The sequence below is a fragment of the Sinocyclocheilus anshuiensis genome, unplaced genomic scaffold, assembly GCF_001515605.1.
Source record: "Sinocyclocheilus anshuiensis isolate Anshui unplaced genomic scaffold, SAMN03320099.WGS_v1.1 scaffold1425, whole genome shotgun sequence".
Taxonomy (NCBI): Eukaryota; Metazoa; Chordata; class Actinopteri; order Cypriniformes; family Cyprinidae; genus Sinocyclocheilus; species Sinocyclocheilus anshuiensis.
This window is the reverse complement of record NW_015551044.1, coordinates 832,154-853,565: the sequence shown is the minus strand read 5'-3', so window position 1 is coordinate 853,565 and position 21,412 is coordinate 832,154. Positions and strand designations below refer to the sequence as shown.

Here is a 21,412-nt window from a genome sequence, read left to right as displayed (position 1 = left end):
AGTGGATTTGATTGGCCAGTTACTCCTTCAACCACTCTTACATTCACATGCTCAAATTGTTCTTGAGATGACATGAAAAAATCAGCTGCCATTCACTTCAGTGGGAAAAAAAATCAACCCAAATATCAGTATTACCAGACATGCTCTCAACAGCTTCAGGATAAACAGTGAGTTGCAACAAACCCCTGCATCACATTGGCCAAATTCCGCATACAAAAAAGGTCCAGTCTATTGTCAATAAATTCGTCAAACGACAGTAAATGCAACTGCACCTTTAACTTAAAGGGATAGTTCACGCAAAAATGAAAATTCTCTCATTGTCCTTCCAAACCTGTATGAGTTTCTTTCTTCTGTTGAACACAAAAGAAGATATTTTGAGGAATGCTGGTAACCAAACAGTTGATGGTAGCCATTGGCTTCCATATTATGGACAAAAAATATTATAAAGTCAATTGCTACTTACCAACATTCTTCAAAACATCTCCTGTGTTCAGCGGAAAAAAGAAACTCACATAGGTGCAGTCGCATTTAATTTTGTTCGGCCAATTTCTGCGATCAAAATGCAGTAATTTCAATAGGAATCCAATCAATCATGTTCATGTGTTCCAGTTAATGCTTCATGCATCTGAATTTTTTCCCTGTGAAATTTCTCAAATGTATGTGACTAAACTTTTTTCCATTTATAATTATACGAGTTTTCTTAGCAACAACATTAAGGGATCTCTTAATGAAATTTCATTACAATTTAACGGTGAAGTGCGTAATTTCTAATCCATTAGGGACCAAACGAATGGCAAAAATACAATAATTCAGACTTCAAGTTGGTATTCTTTCGCAGTTCTTCAAGTAGGAATAAGACTTTCTGATCTGAATGAAACGCAGGTATAGCTTACAACCATCAGCTTAGTCATGGTTTACTTATAGCTGTGGCTGGAAAACATCAAAGAGGTTACCTCATCTATAAAGGGATAATTCACCCAAAAATGGACATCCAAACCTGTATGGCTTTCTTTCTATTGTTGAACACAAAAGAAGATACTGTTTGGGTCCAAACAACATCAGATCCCATTGACTGTCAACATTATAGACAAAAAACACTGAGATCTTCTTTTGTGTTTCACAAAGTCATAAAGGTTTGGTACGACATTAGTGTGTAAACAATCAAAGGATCGTTGATATGACCATGTCGTGTAATGAATATTCATTAGTAATACTGACTGGACCATTGACTGGTTGATTAAATGTCAATACTTTGGATAGATCACGCGCTTTATCCTCCCGTCCGCTTTGTTTTTGTCCAGCCATTTCCCACAAATGAAGATCGTGGTCACAGCGTTGGCCGTGTTTGTAATCTCGATCCTGCTCAGAAGCCATCCGGGACTGAGTCCGGAGTTATCGTGTTCCACGTGAATGCGGAGCAGATCGCCCAGGCCCAGCAGTTCCAGAATAAACCGGTTCGTCTGGCCGCGCTCAAACAGGTTCTGGAACTTCTTGGTAAGCTGCCTCTGGCCGGAGTCGCCGTTGGAGCCGAAGATGGTGATGAAGACGTTGGCGTCGGTGCCTGCGCCCTTCTCGTCTCCCGTGATAACGATGAGCTCGTATTTTACAGGTACGAGGCTTTGGGACTTGCTGGTGAAGCTCTCGATGAACTTGCTGCACTCGAAAGTTTGGAACTCATCCCGTTTTGAGGAAAGAGGGATGGCGGCGTCACAACGGAAGATATACCTGAGTGAAATAGGACAGATTATGGATAATACAGAGCATGCATATACTAGCCTCAGTAGTCCAGATCCTGAGGTTTAAACCATAATTTAATGGCTGGTCGCCATTGACTTCCATTGTATTTTTTTCCATACTTTGGAAGTCAATGGCTACCAGTAACTGTTTAGTTACCAGCATTCTTCAAAATATCTTTTTTTGTGTACAGCAGGGAAAAAAAAGCTCATACAGGTTTAGAAAAGCTTGAGGGTGAGTAAATGATTACATTTTTGAGTCTCTTCAAAGATCACTCACTTATTGCCCAGCTCCTTCTCCGTGACAACAACCTCCTCCACAAACCAGGAGGCTTCCACTTTGACTTTCTTGCCATCTTTAGGGATGTGTCCCAGACAGATACTAGCGATGTCTCCCAGCTCCTTGGAGGAGAACTCAAAGCGGTCTTTAGCGCCTCTGAAATCACACATGGAGCAGCATAACACATGCTAACCAATTAGAAATGAATACCAGCTGAGAAACAAATGTACACCTACCGCAAAAAACGCTTCTTTTTAGTTGAGTTCTCCATCACAAACTCTTTGGAACGTCCTTTCTTCCCTTCTAGAACGGTCCAGGCGTTCTCTTTGGTTTCAGCATCATCCATATCTGCTGTCGTGACCAAGATTTCATATTCTGTATGAGGCAAAACACGTGCAGTTATATTATCTAAAATCTAATATATATATATATATATATATATTAGAATTTCAAATTTACATATGCAAATAATTACGATTGTTTTATTGTTTTGCAAGACTTTTCTGCACACCAAGACTGCTTTTAATTGTTTTAAAACACAATAAAAACAGTAATATTGTAAAATATTATTACAATTTAAAATAACTGTTTTCTACTGTAATATATTTTAAAATGTAATTTATTCCTGTGATGGCAAAGCTGAATTTTCAGCAGCCATTACTCCAGTGTCATTAATTGAATAATTAAGTAATAATTCTAATTAATAATGGTTCTTATTATCAAAGTTGAAAACAGATTCTTAGTCTTATATTTATATATTTATCAATTTGATAATTTATTTAATGTATGTATATATATCTATATATATAAATTATCAAATAAATGATCAAATTGATAAAAATATAAAAATATAAGACTAAGAAACTGTTTACAAATATTTCCAGATAAAATAAAACAAAAAAGATAAATATTTGCAATTCATTCATTCAACAATTAAGTACTTTAAATGTAGCTTTCAATACACATTAATGATCTTTTAGCGAATGATTCATCCGTGCATGTTATTCCAAAGAAATCATGTCATTCCCTTCAATCCCCCGTTATACAGAGACACTTTTCCATCCATTCAGTTCCCACTTAATATTCTGTTTCACTTGGAAATACGTCCCATTATGGAAGTAAAATGGGTTGCAAATGGGCAAGTTATGAACTCCAACTGAATTCTGTCAAATTTAACTGTTTTTACTTCACTCCACTTGTATGTGTGTGTGTGTGTGTGTGTGTGTGTGTGTGAACTCTTGTGTGTCTCACTGGTTTTTTCATCAAAATCCACTGCATCGTTGTTGGCACACGCCAGCTCTCTCATTATCTGTCCATCATCCTCTTTCTTGGCGAGCCAGCGGTCACACTGGAAACGAAACTTCTTCCCCAAGATGTCATCATGCACGTCTACATACTCCAGGTGCCAACCGGCAGCCAGACCTGTCAACACAAACACACACTTGCTTTGAGCATATAAACATATACAGGTCTGATGACAGGCCTACCTTGAGTTTAACTTCCTAATCTGCTCATCGCGAGTGTTGTTCTGAGCGCTTTGATTGGCTCACCTGAGTTGTCGTGCCAAATGCGTACTTTCGAGAGCTCGCCCAAGCTGAGGATGTCAGGGAAACGGAACGTATCCGTCTGTTTGCGCTCAAACTTGTTGGTGTTGTTGCTTTCTTTCAGAGTCAGCGTTCCAGTGTCACCGTTCTCTCCGAAAATAATCATCCACACATTAGCATCGGTTCCAGCCGCTAAAAAGCAACCAATCATAGGTTACAAACTGCTGTATCTGTGACCATAAACACAACCAATCGAAGAATTGTTTTTAAGTAGTTGTAGACACTACAAAGAAGTGCGCACCAGTTACATCGCTGGTCTTCACAGAAATGGTGTAGATGGTGAGCTCCACCATTTCCTCATCATTTATTACTGCAGGCATCTCGCATAGGAGCGTTCGCTTGGGCCCGTATGAGCGAGACAGCCATTCCTCGTACATAAATAACGCCACTTCGTCCGTCTGCAGGTTATGCAGTTCAATCTACAGTACATACATACACGCATTAATATTTTTAAAGGCTTGCGAAATTACAGTATATGTATGTCACTTTCTCTTACAAACCTTATCCAGGAACCAGTCGGGTCTGCTTCCAGAACCATCTATACGCACTCTCATCTTTCTCAAAGGAGCGATATCCTCAATCTCCAGATTGAATGTGTCCTTCTGCCCTCGTTCAAATCTTCACACATTAAACACAAAAATGAGACATGAGAAAATATGCATAATCATAATTTTTAAGAGACTGTGGTCCCAGGTAACCAGGGTTGTTATAGTTAACTAAAACCATAAAAAATGTAGTTACTTGAAATAAAATATTAACTGAAATAATATAATACACTAAAAAATACTTCTTTTATTGCAGCTATTTACTGTAAGTTTAGATGTAACACTTGTACTTAACTAAATTAATACAAAATAAAACTAGACATTTTAAAAATGAATAAAAACAAACAACAAAATTACTAAACCTAACTAAAATTAAAGTGAAAACAGAAAATATAAATAAAGTCTAATCCAAAATATTAACAAAATCTATAGTAGTATATGATTGTTAATAAAAGAACACTGCAGGTAACCTATTTGCTAATAGTTACATTCTAATTTTATTCTTGTATTTTTCAACTCAAATCAATATTTTTGCAAAATAATCAGCATGAAAACATTACATTTATCTTGCAATAATCACCAGCTGACTGTACATTATCCTTGTGTTTCTGTCTGTGTGTGTGTGTGTGTGTGTGTGTGTGTGTGTGTGCATATGCACCTGTCCTCTAATTTTGGCAGCAGCATTTCTTCTGACGTGCCGTAGACTCCAAATACAGTCATGTAGATCTGTGTGTCTGTACCTGCATGCTGGACATCTCCTGTTATCACCGTTACCTCATAGATCACCTAGAAGAAAAATATCTTTCGTGAAGTACACTTACTGTAGTATACAGCAGCAAATCAGGATATTGGAATGATTTCTGAAGGATCATGTGACACTGAAGACTGGAGTAATGATCAAATAAATGCAGCCTTGGTGAGCAGAAGAGGTTTATTTCAAACACATTTTAAAAAATCATACCAACCCTTCACTTTTGAATAGTACAGTATATACTGTAATAAAATATAATAATTTTTAATAAAATAAAGAATAAACATGGGAAGTAAACACCTTACATGAGCTATTTATATTTTTAAGGCTGAATGAAATGGAATGGTGTACCTTCTGTGGGATGTTGACAGTTTCTGCATCCTGTACATCTAAGAAACGGGCGGTGAGTCCATCTCCTCTGTCTTTGGCCAACCAGCATTTACAGGGAAACACGTAGCGCACTGCTTTAGTCGGCACGTCAACAGTCAACTCCTCTACTAACCAGCAGCTCTCTGGAGTCGCCCCATCATGACCCAACTACAAACACAACACAAACCAACAATCTGACGTCTGCCGTACATTGAGCTTACGAATGCAAACTACTGAATCTGTGTGTGTGCTTTCTCTCACTTCCACTTTCTTGATGTCACCAACATCAGTTCCGTAACAGATGAAGTAATCCAAGGATCCAGGCAGGAATCCGTTTTTCCCATCCAAGTCGAGCCAGAGGCGATCTGTCTTTATGTTCTTCTTTCCTATGATGATGACATACACTCGGCTACTCGTCCCAGCATCCCGATCCGAACCCGTCGTCACCGAGAAGTGGTAGGGAATCACTATATACACACACACACACACACACACACACACACACACACACATTTAATTTTTCCCCTCATATTAAATTCAACTAGAGAATAGTGGTGTTTACTCATGAAAAAACTTTCACGATGCAAGGGTGTTGCCAGGGCTTTAAATTAAATTAAATTAAATTAAATATTTTAACAATATTATAATTTGAAATATCATAAGGGTGGGTGGTTGCCAGGGCTTTAAATTAAATTAAATTTAATTTAATTTAAAAAATATTTAAACAATATTATAAGTTGACATGTTAAATGAATAATATTTACATTTTTACAAATTTGGGGGAAAAAGATTGCACCTAAAATTTATTACATTTCACTTACATTTTAACACTGATAATATAATTGGTAACACTTTACAATAAGGTTTCATAACATGAACCAACAATGAACATTACTCCTTAAGCATTTATTAAAGTTAATGTAAACATTTACTAATACATTTTTAAATCAAAAGCTGTATCTGTTAACATTATTTAATGCACTGTAAACTAACATGAACAAACAATGAACAATAATATTTTTACTAACATTCACAAAGATAAATAGATGTGAGAAAAAAGTAGACCTTCTTGTAAATTGTATGTTAGCATATAATTTGTAATGAAAATATTATATTAAATGATATAAAAATCCAAAATTGCACAATTGATGGTCTCAGACCTTTGAAGCCCACTGTATGTTGTGGAGTGGGACTCTATATGCTTATACATACATGATCCTTCCTCGTCTTCTTCTTCTGAATGCCGTTTCTTGTTTTTCTTGTTCATGTTGCTGTCCAGATTTGTCACTTTTTTAATTGGACAGAAGGCAGTCTCTCGCTCTCCCTCATACCCCTACACACACATATACACACAGTATATACATCTGGATGTGCTCTAGACTAGTCTGTGACGCTGTAACATTGTTAACGCATGCATGCACAGGTGCACACATGCACACATGCAGGCAGACCTTAACGTAGAACACCCTGTCGATCCGTTTGTCCTCCTTCTTTCTCGAAAGCCATCGCTCGCACAAAAACAGAAACACTTCCTCCGTATCTTGGTCCACCACTTCCACCTGTTCCAGGTACCAATCAGCACTCAGCATGCTGTTGTCATGGCGAACGCGGATCTTGAACACCTGGCCCAGATCCACAGCCTCCAGGGTGAATGTGTCCACCTGACCAATCAGAAGCAGTTGTTGTCAGCAGCCAATCAGAGGGCAGGTCCACTACTGTTGAAATGTTTGGTGTCAGTAATAATTTTATTCCGCAAAGGTGCATTAAAAAGTGATGATCAGTAAAGACATTTATGGTGTTAAAAAAAAACAACTATTTTCAACACTGATAACAAGAAATGTTTCTTGAGCAGCAAATCAACACTAGAATGATTTCAGAAGGCTCATGTGACACTGAAGTAATGATGCTGAAAATTCAGTTTGAACACTGAATATATATTAAAATAGAAAAAAGTTCATTTAAATTGTAATAATGTTTCATAATCTTTACTGTATTTTTGATCAAATAAATGCAGCCTTTGTGAGCAGAAGAGACTTCTTTCAAAAACATTTTTAAAATCTTACAGAGCCCAAACTCTGAATGGTTGTTTTAAATTGTCTTTGTTTTAATGGTGTCAAAATGTCTGAAGACACAGGATAGTAAAACCTGACAAGCCTTATGAGGACATTGCCACAACAGCTTCATATAGGTTCAATTTTCACCCAAAATTAATCCAAAATTAAGAAGCATTAGGATGATCTCCTCATAAAGACGTGTATTTGTGTCTCACCGATCCTCTCTCAAACTTGTTGCTGTTCTCAGACTTGCTGAGTTTGCGTTCTCCAGTGTCGCCCATGTCTCCATAAAGAGTGATGAACACGTTGGCATCGGTTCCCGCTCCATACACATCCCCCGTGGTCACTGTCACTGTATATGTGTGTACTGCAACACACAAAAATGTATAGTTTGAATGCAGTCATTTGCATAAAACTAGGAGTCTGTCGAATGCATAAATATAGTACATATAGGTAATTCTAAATGGAAAACTGTCCACACACTTACTCTCCAGTGCGTCGTCCACCTCTGTCTCGATGACTTTGAGGGTTCCGTCTCGTGAAAGTTTCTCTACGATGATGTCAGACGGTACCAGCTCTCGAATCGTCTCACCGTCCTCCTCCGAGCGAGCCAACCATCCCTCAAACGGGAATATTGCAGTCTCAGAGCCCTGCATGAACACGCATTTTTGAGTCTTGACATGTTGAATATTAGTCCTTTACATTTTATTAAAGGGGTCATATGATGCGATTTCAATTTAATGTTTTTTGAACCTTAAACCGCATAAACATTTCATTACACCAAATACACAAAATAATGTTCTTTTTAGCAGCATCATATGACCCCTTTAAAGGAAATTTTATTAATAATACCATGAAGTGCTCATTCAAAGGTTAAAGGAATGGTTCACCCAAAAATGAAAATTCTGTTATTAATTACTCACCCTCATGTCGTTCCAAATCCGTAAGACCGTCGTTCACTTTCGGAACACAAATGAAGATATTCCGATGAATTCTGAGAGCTCTCTGACCCTCCATAGACAGCAAGGATCCTTACAAGATCAAGGCTCAGAAATGTAGTAAGGACATCGTTAAAATAAACCATGTGACATCAGTGGTTCAACCGTACGTTTTACGAAGCTACGAGAATACTTTTTGTGCACAAAGAAAACTAAAATAATGACTTTATTCAACAATTCCTCGTCTCCGCGTCACCCTGGCGCCATTTTGGAGAGTATCACATACGTAAACAACGTATGTACACAGTGTTTACGTTCAGATCAAAGCATAAACAACGTATCCACATACGGTGCTGCTGACACAGAACAGCATACGTTGTTTACGTATGTGATACTCTCCAAAATGGCGCTATAGGGTGATGCGGAGGAGACGAATTGTTGAATAAAGTCTAAAGTATTTTTGTTTTCTTTGTGCACAAAACGTATTCTCGTAGTTTCGTAAAATTACGGTTGAACCACTGATGTCACATGGACTGTTTTAACGATGTCCTTACTACCTTACTCTGGACCTTGATCGTGTCAGAGAGCTCTCGGATTCCATCAAAAATATCTTAATTTGTGTTCCGAAGATGAAGGAAGGTCTTACTGTTTTGGAACGACATGAGGGTGAGTAATTAATGACAGAATTTTCATTTTTGGGTGAACTATCCCTTTAAATGTGTAATTTATTCACTGTTGCAGTACTTTATCCTACAGGACTACCTGTTTAGTGGTAAACTGACCAGTCTGGGCAGAAAAATGGGGTAGAGGAGGCTAGTTTTAAATTTCAGTAAAATAATTATCTAATAATCAGCCAATTCATAAAATAATCCATCAAATATCAAAATCTGTCACACGGGCAAGGCTGAAAGTATGTAATACACTATACCATTCAAAAGTTTGAGATCGGTAAGATTTATTTGAAAGAATCTCTTACGCTCACCATTTCTGCATTTATAATTATTTGCTACAAAGATACAAAGAAAATTGTGAAACATTACAATTTCAAATGGCTGCTTTCTATTGTAATATATGTTAAAATTTAATTTATTCGTGTGATCAAAGCTGAATTTTCAGCATCATTACTCCAGTCTTCAGTGTCACATGATCCTTTAGAAATCATTCTAATAAGCTGATTTGCTGCTCAAAAAATATTTCTTATTATTAGCAAAGCTGAAAACAGTTTTGCTGCTTCATATTTTTGTGGCAACTATGATATATTTTTTTCAAGATTCATTAATGAATTGAAATTTCAAAATAGCACCTATTTGAAATAGAAATCGTCTGTACCATTATAAATGTCTTTACTGTCACTATTGAGCGATTTAATGCATCCTTGCTGAATTAAAGTATTCCTTTGTTTAAAAAAAGGGTACTGTAAATAAACAGTTTCTGCTGGTAAACGGTGGACGTGAATGTTGATACCAGAGTGTCACGCTGGTGTGATCTGATGCGTTTCACTCCTCTACTGTACACAGATAGCGCTGGAGTGGAGCGACAGGTCAGAGAAGATTAGTCACTAGAACTAATTAAACAAACGGCAACAGAGAGCAGATGTGGGTCAATGAAATGGGTGTACGACAGACAGCGGAGAGGAAAAGAAGGTTTTCCACAGCCAGATGGGAACATTCTAGACTCAACCAAGTTTCACGTTGCCAGAATTAAGACCAATATATCTTGTCCAAAGCATAGCTTAGTCTGGCCAAAAACGAGCACTTACGCAGGAAAGGCAGTCTGATCAACGTATGAAAAGATCAGCCACAGTTTGCCGTTTTAAGTGACATTTAGGGGGCTGAAATTGGCAGGATATGTATTTCTGGATCCATTGAGAGTTTTCCAAAAATGCTGTGGGCTGAGATTAGACAAACCCAACTGCATTTCAAGAAGTCTGTCATGTTTAACTGTACATACATGCAGATTTGTACAAAAGCAGTTGATCTCTTTCTAACAGAGATAAAGTTCAGTAAAGTACTGTAAGATAAAGCTCAATACCTTCCCTTTACGGAGAAGTCGGCGAATTTCCACACGGTCTAAATGCCAGCCAGGATTCACCCCTCGATTATCGTGACCGATACGGATTTTCTCAATGATATCGCCAATGTCTTCCAACTGCAGAAGCCCAGAATCAACATCAACATCACTGCTGTCAGTGTAAGCCTTGCATTAAAATTATTAATAGAAAAGTTAAGATGAAACGAAGACCCAGATGAATTTCTATTAGTTCAGGTTGGTTTTAGGGTTATTTTAGTAAAAAATAAAATAAAACTGAAAGTAAAATTAAAACCATAAAAAAATGTTCCTTGAAATAAAATAAACATTAAATTAAATAAAACTTTATTTTAAAGTGCCCCTATTATGGGTAGTGAAATGTTCATATTTTGGTTTTGGGAGTCCCCAACAACAGGTTGACATGCATGCAAGGTCAAAAAACACTTTCATTGTCTTATAATATGCATTTATTTTTACCTTACTTGCTCAATGGCTCCCAAACGATTCGCTCAACGATTCATTTTTCCAAACCCCTCCTTTGCGTGACGCTAATCTGCGGTGATTGATCCGATTGGTCTCATTTTCATTTCATCTCGCCTGTAATGCCTGATAAAGCAGCGTTTGTGAGCGCAGTACTACTTTGTGTACAGCGTTACCGTGGAAACCGCTATTTTACCGCTCCAAAAGTGGCACCTAGTGGCAAAGAATGAATTTGCATTTTCATTCAGACCAATGCGAAAAGACCAACAAGTGGGCGGGCAATATGCTAATGTTTCATGATGACTTCAACATGAAACGGCTTAGGATTCGTTTTAAAAACGAGTCGACTCTTTCGTTTGAGAGACAATAGCTTAATACACGGTGCACTTTCAGATTTAAAACTTTGCAGGATGTTTTCATTCACTTAGAGCTGTGTTACACACTGCATGAAAGGTAATTTTCAAAAATCCATAATAGGGGCACTTTAACTAGTTACCAAGGCAACATTTCTCATTTTAGTTTAGTTTCACTTGATGTACTAAAATGAATAAAACTATATAAACATTACTAGTACTACTACTACTATTAACAATGACAAAAACACACAATAAAATTACTAAAACTTGAACTAAAACTAAAGTGAAAACAGAATATTAAAATCCGATTCCAAATTTCAGTAAAAACTATAAAGGTTTCTCAGTGATACTAAAATAACACTGGCTGGTTTATGCCAGTTGTACTGGTCTGTTGTTGGTCCAGCAACAAAACTTCACCAGCAAAACGCAGCACATAAAGCAGGACAAATAGCATCATCTTTCAACCCTAGTTTTATATTTATGTTGAGCAGCACAGAAACGATCTGCTCATTTACCTCTACAATGAACATGTCCTCCGCCCCTCGTTCAAAGTACATCCTCCTCTCTCTCTTGTTGACGCAGAGAGACTTCTGAGACGTACACACTCCGTTCTGCCCGTACAGAACAATGAAGACGTCTGCGTCCGTTCCCGCAGCAAATATATCACTGGTGAAGATTTTAATCTCATAGGGAACAACTGCAGCACAAAAGAGGAAATCACATGAATCACGAACAGCCTGTGTTGGTCTGTCTATGAGTGTTATGGCACAAATTTTCATCTATCTGTATTTATAAAACATGAAGTAAATAAGGTTTAGTATTAGTCTGTAATCATTATAATTAGCTACATAAACATGTATCATACAGGGTGTGTATAGTACTGTCTGCAGTTCATTAGGGTACAGGTCTCTGACAATGGCACCATCGTCTTTTCCTTTATCCAACCAGCGGCCACATGGAAAGAGCAGCAGCTGACCCAGAGACGGAGCATCAATCTCTACCCAGTCCAAAAACCAGCCTGGAGACGCACCTGAAAAACAGGACAACCCCCCCCCAAACACACACATACACAAAACATACACACACAGAGACACGTGCAACACCACATACACACATGTACACTGTAAGTAATTGTCTGTAGGATTTACACCAATGCTGGATTCAGAAAGCCAGAAGAAAGCCAGTGAAATTAAATGATCACAAATTAAGTGACAATTTAATGCAAAAAAGACATAAAGGCATAAATGACAAAGATACTGACACAGATTCATATGGATATAAATAAACCTTCATTTTCTTTATGCATGCACATTACTTAAATTTAAACTTGCATATTTTTTTAACAACTTTTATGTTTTGCACTTTTTTGTCATGTTTTTGAGAGAAGTCATCAAAGACTGCATTTATCAAAAATTGATCAAAAATACAGTAAAACCATTAATATAGTGAAATATTATTACAATTTAAAATGAATGTTTTCTATTTTAATATACTGTAAAATGTCATTTATTGCTGTGATCAAAGCTGAATTTTCACGATCATTACTCCAGTCTTCAGTGTCACATGATCCTTCAGAAATCATTCTAATATGTATTTTCTGGATTTTTTGATGAATAGAAAAAATTAAAAATAATAACATTTATTTGAAATAGACATCTTTTGTAACATTATAAATGTCTTTTCTGTCACTTTTGATAAATTTCACCCATCCTTGCTAAATAAAAGTATTCATTTGTTTTTAACCAACCCCAAATGAACACTAGTTTTTTTTCATGCATAATAGATGATTTTCACTGTATAATTAAGTATTTTTAAAATACGAAAATAATAAAAAATAAGCAGAATCAGAAACATCATTACGATTATGTTTTAGAGTACAAATACAGTTTATAACTCATGTCTTTATACTATCTGTAAATAGCATCACTCTTTTTAACAACACAATAGCATTAATAGGAATGGATGTACATTACTTTTGTTTTTTGCTATAAAAAGAACAGCGATTCGTTACAGTGTAAACACACAGACGAGCACACGCACACACGTCAATCATCAATGCACAGATTTGAACTCAACCAGAGTTCAGTTCAACAGAATGCAGATTCAGCATATTTGCATAAATATTTGAAACATTATAGAGTGATCTCTGATGTGAATGTGTGTACCTGCGTTGTCGTGGCCGATGCGGATTCTCTTGAGTTTTCTGATGTCCACTGCCTCAATGGTGAACTCGTCAATCAGTCCCAACTCATACTTGTTCCTATGGTTCTTAAACGCCTTTAGATTAATGATACCTGACACACACAAACACACTTTTCAGTAGCAGATGGGCTAACAGTACTAACAGTACAATCTGAATTGTTTTCATAGTTACCAGTGTCGTCTTTGGTTCCATAAAGAATAGCATAAATGTTTGCATCTGTCCCGGCGCTCTTCTTCTCCCCTGTTTTTACTCTCATTGTGAACGTGGTTGACATGGCTACACACAGACATGATCAATGTAATATCAATGCAATAAGCCAATGCCATTAGGCTAAAGCAGAACACTTGTATAACGTTCAAGAGACCTTTTTGCTCTAGTCCGAGTTGAGCAGGTGATGACTCCTCTTCTTCATCTTCATCTCTCTTCATGAAAGCCTCGTCTACGGGCACTAATTCACGGCCCAGCTGCCCGTCATCTTCATCAACCGCCAACCAGCGCTGACAGGGGAAAAAATACCTGAACAACACACACAAATAAGGTCAACAAAGTCCACAGAAAAGAGAAATCACTATAATATGTCAGTTGTTTCTCTTTAGCCAGTGATTAGATTCAGTCGGGCAAGTAAGCATCACATTTTTCATCTGAGGAACTAAAAACTGAAACTAAAACTAAACCCATTAAAAAAACATTTTCAATACTTGAAATAGAATAAATATTAACTGTAATAAAAGAAAATGTAAATATGTATATGTATATATATATATATATATATATATTTCAGCAAGGGCAACATTTCTCATTTTCATTTAGTTTAAGTTTTAAATATTAAAATAATTCAAACTTAAACTAAAAGCTAAAACTTAACAAAAAACATATAGTGATATTTAGGGGAAAAAACGAATAAAATACATTACTAAAATTAAAATAAAATAAAAAAATCTAAAAAAATCAAATATTAAATATAAAAAAAATCTAATTCAAAATATTAACAAAAACTATAATAGTACATTAATGATACTAAAATAACGGCTCAGTAACCCTACGTCGCCTCTTGATGATTTAAAAAAATGTCTGAAATTATACTCTTTTTTTTTTTTTTTTATAAATTTCAACGTATTCATTAATTTATACATTGTAAATAAATGATTTATTTCCTTAAAATTTATTTATTTAAAATAAATATTTAAGCAATTTCTGCAATCAAAAGTCAATATCAACTCAAACATTTCTCATCTAGCATACCCAATATTAAAGCTGCAAAACTGCAAACCATATTAATTGTATAGCTCTCAACTCTTACTATACATTAACAATTTCTCCTGAGAAATGTTAAGGGACACAAAGTTGGTACTTAAATGAGAAATACATTACGTGCATGACACTCACATGGTTTCATCTTTCACATCAAAGATCTCGACGCGGTCCAGATACCACGCAGCATTCGCCTGCTTGTTGTCATGACGCATCCTCAGTTTCTTCAAGGGCCCCAGATCCATCCCAGTGATCGTGAACACATCCTCCTGAAAATGATCCGCAGTCAGGTACATTCTCTATACAGTGTGAATGTGTGGGTGTTTTGTTCCACTCACCTGTCCGCGCTCAAACTTGTTAAGGTGGTTTGACTTGCGTAGTTTTCTCTCGCCCGTGTCGCCCATTTCTCCATAGACGTTGATGTAAACACTCGCATCGGTTCCGGCCCCCAGCATATCCCCAGTGAACACATGAACCTCGTATGAATTCTCTAAAATACATGAACACACAAGTGTCTTCTCAAAATTCACTTCTGTTGAAGGTATCAGGTGGTACATTGCTACCATGACAGAAGGTATTTTTACACTTCAGACACACTTGGAATGTCTGAATCTTATTGTATTAGATAACAAAATAGCAAACAATTTTATTTTAATTCATATCAAATTTATTTGAAAGCAAATGAGCACAAGCACAATTGTGACCATGGACCACAAAACCAGTCATAAGGGTCCATTTTTTGAAATTGAGATTTCAATACATCATATGAAAGCCGAATAAACAAGCTTTCCATTGATGTATGGTTTGTTAGGATAGAAAAATATTTGGCCGAGATACAACTATTTGAAAATCTGGAATCTGAGGGTGCAAAAAGATCTAAATATTCAGAAAATCACCTTTAAAGTTGTTCAAATTAAGTTCTTAGCAATGCATATTACTAATCAAAAATTAAGTTTTGATATATTTACAGTAGGAAATTTACAAAATATCTTCATGGAACATGATCTTTACTTAATATCCTAATGATTTTTGGCATAAAAGAAAAATCTATAATTTTGACCCATACAATGTTTTTTTGGCTATTGCTACAAATATACCCCAGCGACTTAAGACTGCTTTTGTGCTCCAGGGTCACAATTTATAAGCAAATTTTCATGAAAAGATCTTAGTTACACTACATTTATTTTATCTTAAATGAAATCATTAATGAAATAAAATATATATAGTATTTCAAATTCATTTAAAAATGTATTTATAAAAATGTATAAACACATTTATTTATGAATTTAATGTATCAATTATATTACAAATATTAATTTAAAATATACACATATAATTTTTCAAACGCATAATACATATTTATTAATACATTTCTTAAAAATGTATATTTTATAAATAAATGTATATATATATATATATATATACATCAATTAATTAATTATTAATAAATAAATGTAAATTTATTACTTTGTACATTTTAAATAAACGATTCATTTTCCTAAAAAAACATTTATTTAAAATTAATTGTTTTTTATATATAATTTTTGGTTGTGAAGGATTGAATCTCTCTCTATACCCTCCAGATCTTCATAATCCTCAGCACGCAGCTCCACGAGTATCTCTCCATCCTCTTCATCACGAGCGAGCCATCGGCCACATGGGAAACTGAAAGTTCGAACAACCTCCTTCAGTTCACCTGGGGATTCTTCTTCCTCCTAGAGATGATTAGATGGGTGTAAAAATAAATATTTAAATAGTGGTCAATCAATATTCGTTTTTCAATTGCTCATTCTGAAAATGTTCAATTTGGTCACTCTCAGTATTGAACATTTAGTTGCTGGACTAGACTGAATAAATTCTAAATGAAGGTTTAAATCAAGAAAATACGCTTTTTGTTTTAAAAGCAAAGACCTAACTGTCAAACCTTTTTCTTCTTTTTCTTCTTTTTGTCTTTCTTGTCCTCCTCTTTCTTCTCTGGTTTCACCATTGCCATGACCAGCCGTTTAACGTCCACTTTCTCCAAGAACCATCCAGCCCCTATTCCTGAGCCGTCATGACCGATTCGGATCTTATAGACCCGTCCCACATCTAGGCCCTCGATCTTAAATCAACCAATGAAAATGCATCTCTTCAGAAACAAACAACCGGATTCCAGAAACGTCACAGCTTTTAAAATATAGAGTAGGATTTTCATCTACAACTCCATTAACCCACCCTAAAGATCTCAGTGGTTCCTCTCTCAAAGTTGTTGGATCGGCTCTTCAGCTGTATTAGTTCGGTTTTTCCCTCCTCACCGTAAATCTGCAGGAAGACGTTCGCATTTGTCCCCCCGGTCCATACGTCTCCTGTCACCACGGTAACTTCATAATTGATCACTGCCGATTAGAAAAACAATGATTGATCATTTTTAGTTCACAGTAGCTGGATTTCAACATGAAGTCTAATTTTTTCTGTGCATATAGTGAAAAAGCATGGTGACTACAACACCAACGTCATGGGTATGATTCCCAGGGAATGCAAGAACTGCATTTATCAAATGCAAAATTGTGAAATACATACATTTCTCAATCTCCAGCGTCTCACTTGGATAGATTTCCACCTCCACCTTCCCATCAGCCTCGTCCTTACAGAGCCAGCGGTGACTGGGGAACATGTACTGCAGCCCGTGCACCGGCACCCAGATCTGAACGCTGTCCAGGAACCAACCGGCTTGCAGGCCCTCGTTAGTGTGGCCAATCAGCAACCTGTTTATCTACAGGACCCTCCCAGAGAGCGGAGGGGAGTCACAGTAAGTACGCACATTCGGCACATTTGTTTCATTTGAGATGAATGCGAGTATAAATGTTATGTACAAATGTATGAATAATGTTTACAGTATGTATTATATACATCATATTTTATAATGTGAGCATCCACATCATTTGACAGGATTTCTTGTGACATTTGAAAGTAGTTGCATTTTTGACATTTGCCATTCCTAGTATGTACCTATCCTGAGAAAATAGAATAGAACAGAACAGAACAGAATTTATCAGAATAGAGTTAATTTGAACAACACAATAAAAGAGAACAAATGTGGACAACAGAACAAAATATAATAAAACTGAACATTAGAATAGAATAGAATAGAATAGAATAGAATGAGTTGCACTAAACATAATAGAACAAATGTAAAAATAACTAAATAGAACAAATGTAAACATTAGAAAGAATAGAATAGAACAGAACAAAACAAAACAGAATGGGTTTAACAAAATAATATGAACAACAGAACAGAACATAGCACAAATGTAAACAAAAGAACAAAGCAGAAAAAATTTGAACATAAGTATAGAATACAGTAGAATGGAATAGAATGAGTTTAACAGAATATAGTGAATTTGAACAACATAACACAATAGAACAAAACTACCAACACAACAGTACAAAATAGAACAAATTTTAACATTATAAAGAACAGAACAGAATAGAACGGAATAGAATAGAATAGAACGAGTTTGACAGAATAAAGTGAATTTGAACAACATAACCAAATAGAACAAATCTACCAACACAACAGTACAAAATAGAACAAATTTTAACATTATAAAGAACAGAATAGAATGGGTTTAACAGAATAGAGTTAATTTGAACAGAATAGAATGCAATATAACATATGTAAACTACAGAAAACAATATAACTATGGCGTTATTTTAATGACAAATGTCGAGAGCGCATTATGTCCGGTTTTGTGCGAGAGCAAAGGAAATCCGCGCGCGAGCGGAGAGATCCGCGCTCGCGCATTATATTAATGTGCTTTCGCGCTACAATAATGCGCTCTCGACATTTGTCATTAAAATAACGCCATATATAACAAATATATACATTAGAAAGAATAGAACAGAATACAAGAGAATAGAATTAGTTCAACAGAATAGAGTGAATTTGAACAACAGAACAAACACAATAGAACAAATGTAAACAGAACAAATTCGAAGAAGATGAACAGAACAGAACAGAATAGAATAGAATAGAATCAAATTTTAACTTTAGACTGGGTAAATTTGCTGAACATGAACAGGTAGCATACCTTGCCAATGTCAAAGGTCTCTATGGTGAAGATGTCCGTCTGTCCCGTCTCAAAATAGTTCCCCAGGTCGTTATCGGAGACGACCAGCAGCATCTTGTTGGTGTCGTTTTTCTCTCCGTACAGCTTTACGAACACCTTCGAATCTGAGCTGGCACCATTAATACTGCCTGTCTTTATAGCAATGTGATAACCAACAGCTGGAACAAAAACACACACGTCAAAACCTATTGTATCTAGCCTATATTTATGTACACAGAAATACAAAGTACGTTTTGTTTCATTGTTGCATACATTTAACTTTTTTGTATGTGATAATGTTTGTTTGTATGTGTTCACTGACTGAACAAACGTTGACCATCATCAGTAGGGACTAACTCTCTCAAAATCTGCCCGTCGTCTTCATTACGATCCAGCCACCTGAGATGAGACAGAGAGAGATACAGTATGGGAATGTGCAGGATGAGTGTGTGTATTTGTGTGTGTGTTATAGGCGTGTGTGTGTAGCTGAGCTCTCTTGTTGATGTAGGTAGGGTTTCCTCGGCACTCATTAGTGTCCATTAGTAACCAGAGTCAGTTTTCTCAACTACATAATTGACTTAAACACCACTCTCCCATGTTCTTTACCCGGCCAGACACGCGCACATATATGTATGTACTTATACTGACAACAAGTGAGCTTGAAATATGCTTTAGCACACAAGCTAATGTTTGTTAGATTGCCTTGCCTGTAACATGGGAACTCGATGGATGACGCCTCAGGTTGCCCCTCCTCTCTGATCATCACCTTATCCAGGAACCAGCCACATCCTCCGCCTCGTCCGTCGTGACCAATCCGAACCCTCTTGATCTGTCCCAGTGTGACCGCCTCTACCAGGAACTCATCATGCTGAGAAAAGAGTTAACACATACTACTTCTGCAGTATGAAGTACGTATATTATGCACATATATACAGGGTTCTGTATCCCACAATGCAATGTGTTTATCTTTAGATTTCATTTTCAGAATGAACCGGATATAACATCTCTAGCCACTCATTATTTAATCAGATTACCAAAAGTTAAGACATTATAGGGTAGTATAGTTATGCATTATAGGGTATAGATATTTTAGAAATGTGAAAAAAACATTGCATTTTAGGTTGAAAGCTGGACATCTCACACTGACTTTAATGAGGTCTTGTGACAGCAATGTAGCATACAACTTTATGTAAACAGTACACATTATTCAGCAATAAATATTTTAAACAGTAGTAGATTGTTGTCATATGACAATTATTTTGCATGTTTCATTCATCAAGTGCCATTCGGTTGTCATTTCTGATATAATGAGGCTATTTATTTATATATAATTAAATTAAGGCTGCCTTTAAATGTTAAAAAATACAGTAAAAACCGAAATAATGTGAAATATTTGACTATTTTTTCTATATTTTAAAATATAATTTATTCCTGAGATGAATCACATGACCCTTCAGAAATCATTCTAACGTGCTGATTTGCTGCTTAAGAAGCATTTCTTATTATTATCAATGTTGAAAACAGCTATGCTTCTTAATATTTTTGTGGAATCCATGATACATGTATATGCACATGTTTCATGCCAGCATGTCAAATGTCATTACTCACGTTTCCTTTCTCAAACTTGTTAGCGTTGTTTTGGCTCATGAACATCAGACGCTCTCCAGTGTCTCCCAAGTCACCAATGATGTTTAAATAAACACTGGCATCTGTCCCACTTCCGCTGATGTTTCCCGTGCAAATCGTCACACGATATTTAATAACTATTAAACAGCAATAAAAAACATATATGTGACCCTGGAGCAGAAAATCACTCATAAGTTGCACAGGTATATTTGTAGCAATAGCCAACAATACATTGTATGGGTCAAAATGATCGATTTTTCTTTTATGCCAAAAATTAAAAAAGATCATGTTCGATGAAGATATTTTGTCAATTTCCTACCGTAAATATATCAAAACTTAATTTTTGATTAGTAATATGCATTGCTAAGAACTTCATTTGGACAACTTTAAGGGCGATTTTCTCAATATTTAGATTCCAGATTTTCAAATATCGTCCTATCCAAAAATCGACCCTTATGACTGGTTTTGTGGTCCAGGGTCACATATAAATAGTAATATACAAAAATCTAACAAATCTTTTTCTTTGCTTGTAAAATTGTTTTTTTCTTACTGTCAACTACTAATATAATGCATGACTGAGCTTGGGATTATATCTTAGTCCAAAGCACATAAATGAAGAAAAATTTTTGTGACACAAGGCGAGACACTGCAGGTGAATAGGGTAAAAAAAATTAACTACTAATTATCACCTTACTTACCCAGTTGATTGATTACATTGATAATTGCAAACATTTTTTGTTTTACAAGTTTTGTAAAATGTTATGTTTAAATATGCAAATGAGGTATTCTTTAATGAAATATCCGCTAATTTGCATACATTTCTAGTACAAAAATCTGAACACTGAGTGAAGTCAGTTTCAAAATTCTTTTTTTTTTGACATATTACAGGCGAATGTTTTTACAGAGGGAATTTGGGGTATCTCTTTTTGTCACTCCATAATTCAAAAAATACTTTGAACAGCCAGAAAACAATATATTTTCACAATTTTGGGGGAAATAAAATGTTGTATATAATCAAAAAGATTATATATGAACAAATCCCTCTGTAAAAACCTTCAGAATATAGACAGGAATAAAAATTTTAAGTTTGGTGTGTGTGTAAGTGC

At 35.8% G+C, this 21,412-nt stretch overlaps 1 protein-coding gene across 1 annotated transcript in view; it reads right to left on the bottom strand.

Moving 5' to 3' along the window:
* Positions 1 to 636: 636 nt before the first annotated feature.
* LOC107661623 (lipoxygenase homology domain-containing protein 1-like) overlaps positions 637 to 21,412 on the bottom strand; it is a 32,959-nt gene continuing 12,183 nt past the window's right edge. The window contains exons 14-40 of the mRNA XM_016451286.1: positions 20,289 to 20,443; positions 19,388 to 19,548; positions 19,003 to 19,079; positions 18,663 to 18,859; positions 17,152 to 17,344; positions 16,807 to 16,967; positions 14,728 to 14,861; positions 13,706 to 13,857; positions 13,513 to 13,617; positions 13,304 to 13,432; positions 12,004 to 12,168; positions 11,654 to 11,835; positions 10,306 to 10,422; positions 7,824 to 7,986; positions 7,552 to 7,703; positions 6,734 to 6,943; positions 6,495 to 6,615; positions 5,544 to 5,749; positions 5,265 to 5,450; positions 4,821 to 4,948; positions 4,118 to 4,235; positions 3,859 to 4,036; positions 3,564 to 3,749; positions 3,265 to 3,435; positions 2,250 to 2,388; positions 2,014 to 2,169; positions 637 to 1,725 (exon numbers count right to left, since the gene is read on the bottom strand). Coding sequence (XP_016306772.1) covers positions 1,245 to 1,725; positions 2,014 to 2,169; positions 2,250 to 2,388; positions 3,265 to 3,435; positions 3,564 to 3,749; positions 3,859 to 4,036; positions 4,118 to 4,235; positions 4,821 to 4,948; positions 5,265 to 5,450; positions 5,544 to 5,749; positions 6,495 to 6,615; positions 6,734 to 6,943; positions 7,552 to 7,703; positions 7,824 to 7,986; positions 10,306 to 10,422; positions 11,654 to 11,835; positions 12,004 to 12,168; positions 13,304 to 13,432; positions 13,513 to 13,617; positions 13,706 to 13,857; positions 14,728 to 14,861; positions 16,807 to 16,967; positions 17,152 to 17,344; positions 18,663 to 18,859; positions 19,003 to 19,079; positions 19,388 to 19,548; positions 20,289 to 20,443 — 4,523 coding nt within the window. The 3' untranslated portion in view covers positions 637 to 1,244. The remainder of the gene's footprint in view (positions 1,726 to 2,013; positions 2,170 to 2,249; positions 2,389 to 3,264; positions 3,436 to 3,563; positions 3,750 to 3,858; positions 4,037 to 4,117; positions 4,236 to 4,820; positions 4,949 to 5,264; positions 5,451 to 5,543; positions 5,750 to 6,494; positions 6,616 to 6,733; positions 6,944 to 7,551; positions 7,704 to 7,823; positions 7,987 to 10,305; positions 10,423 to 11,653; positions 11,836 to 12,003; positions 12,169 to 13,303; positions 13,433 to 13,512; positions 13,618 to 13,705; positions 13,858 to 14,727; positions 14,862 to 16,806; positions 16,968 to 17,151; positions 17,345 to 18,662; positions 18,860 to 19,002; positions 19,080 to 19,387; positions 19,549 to 20,288; positions 20,444 to 21,412) is intronic.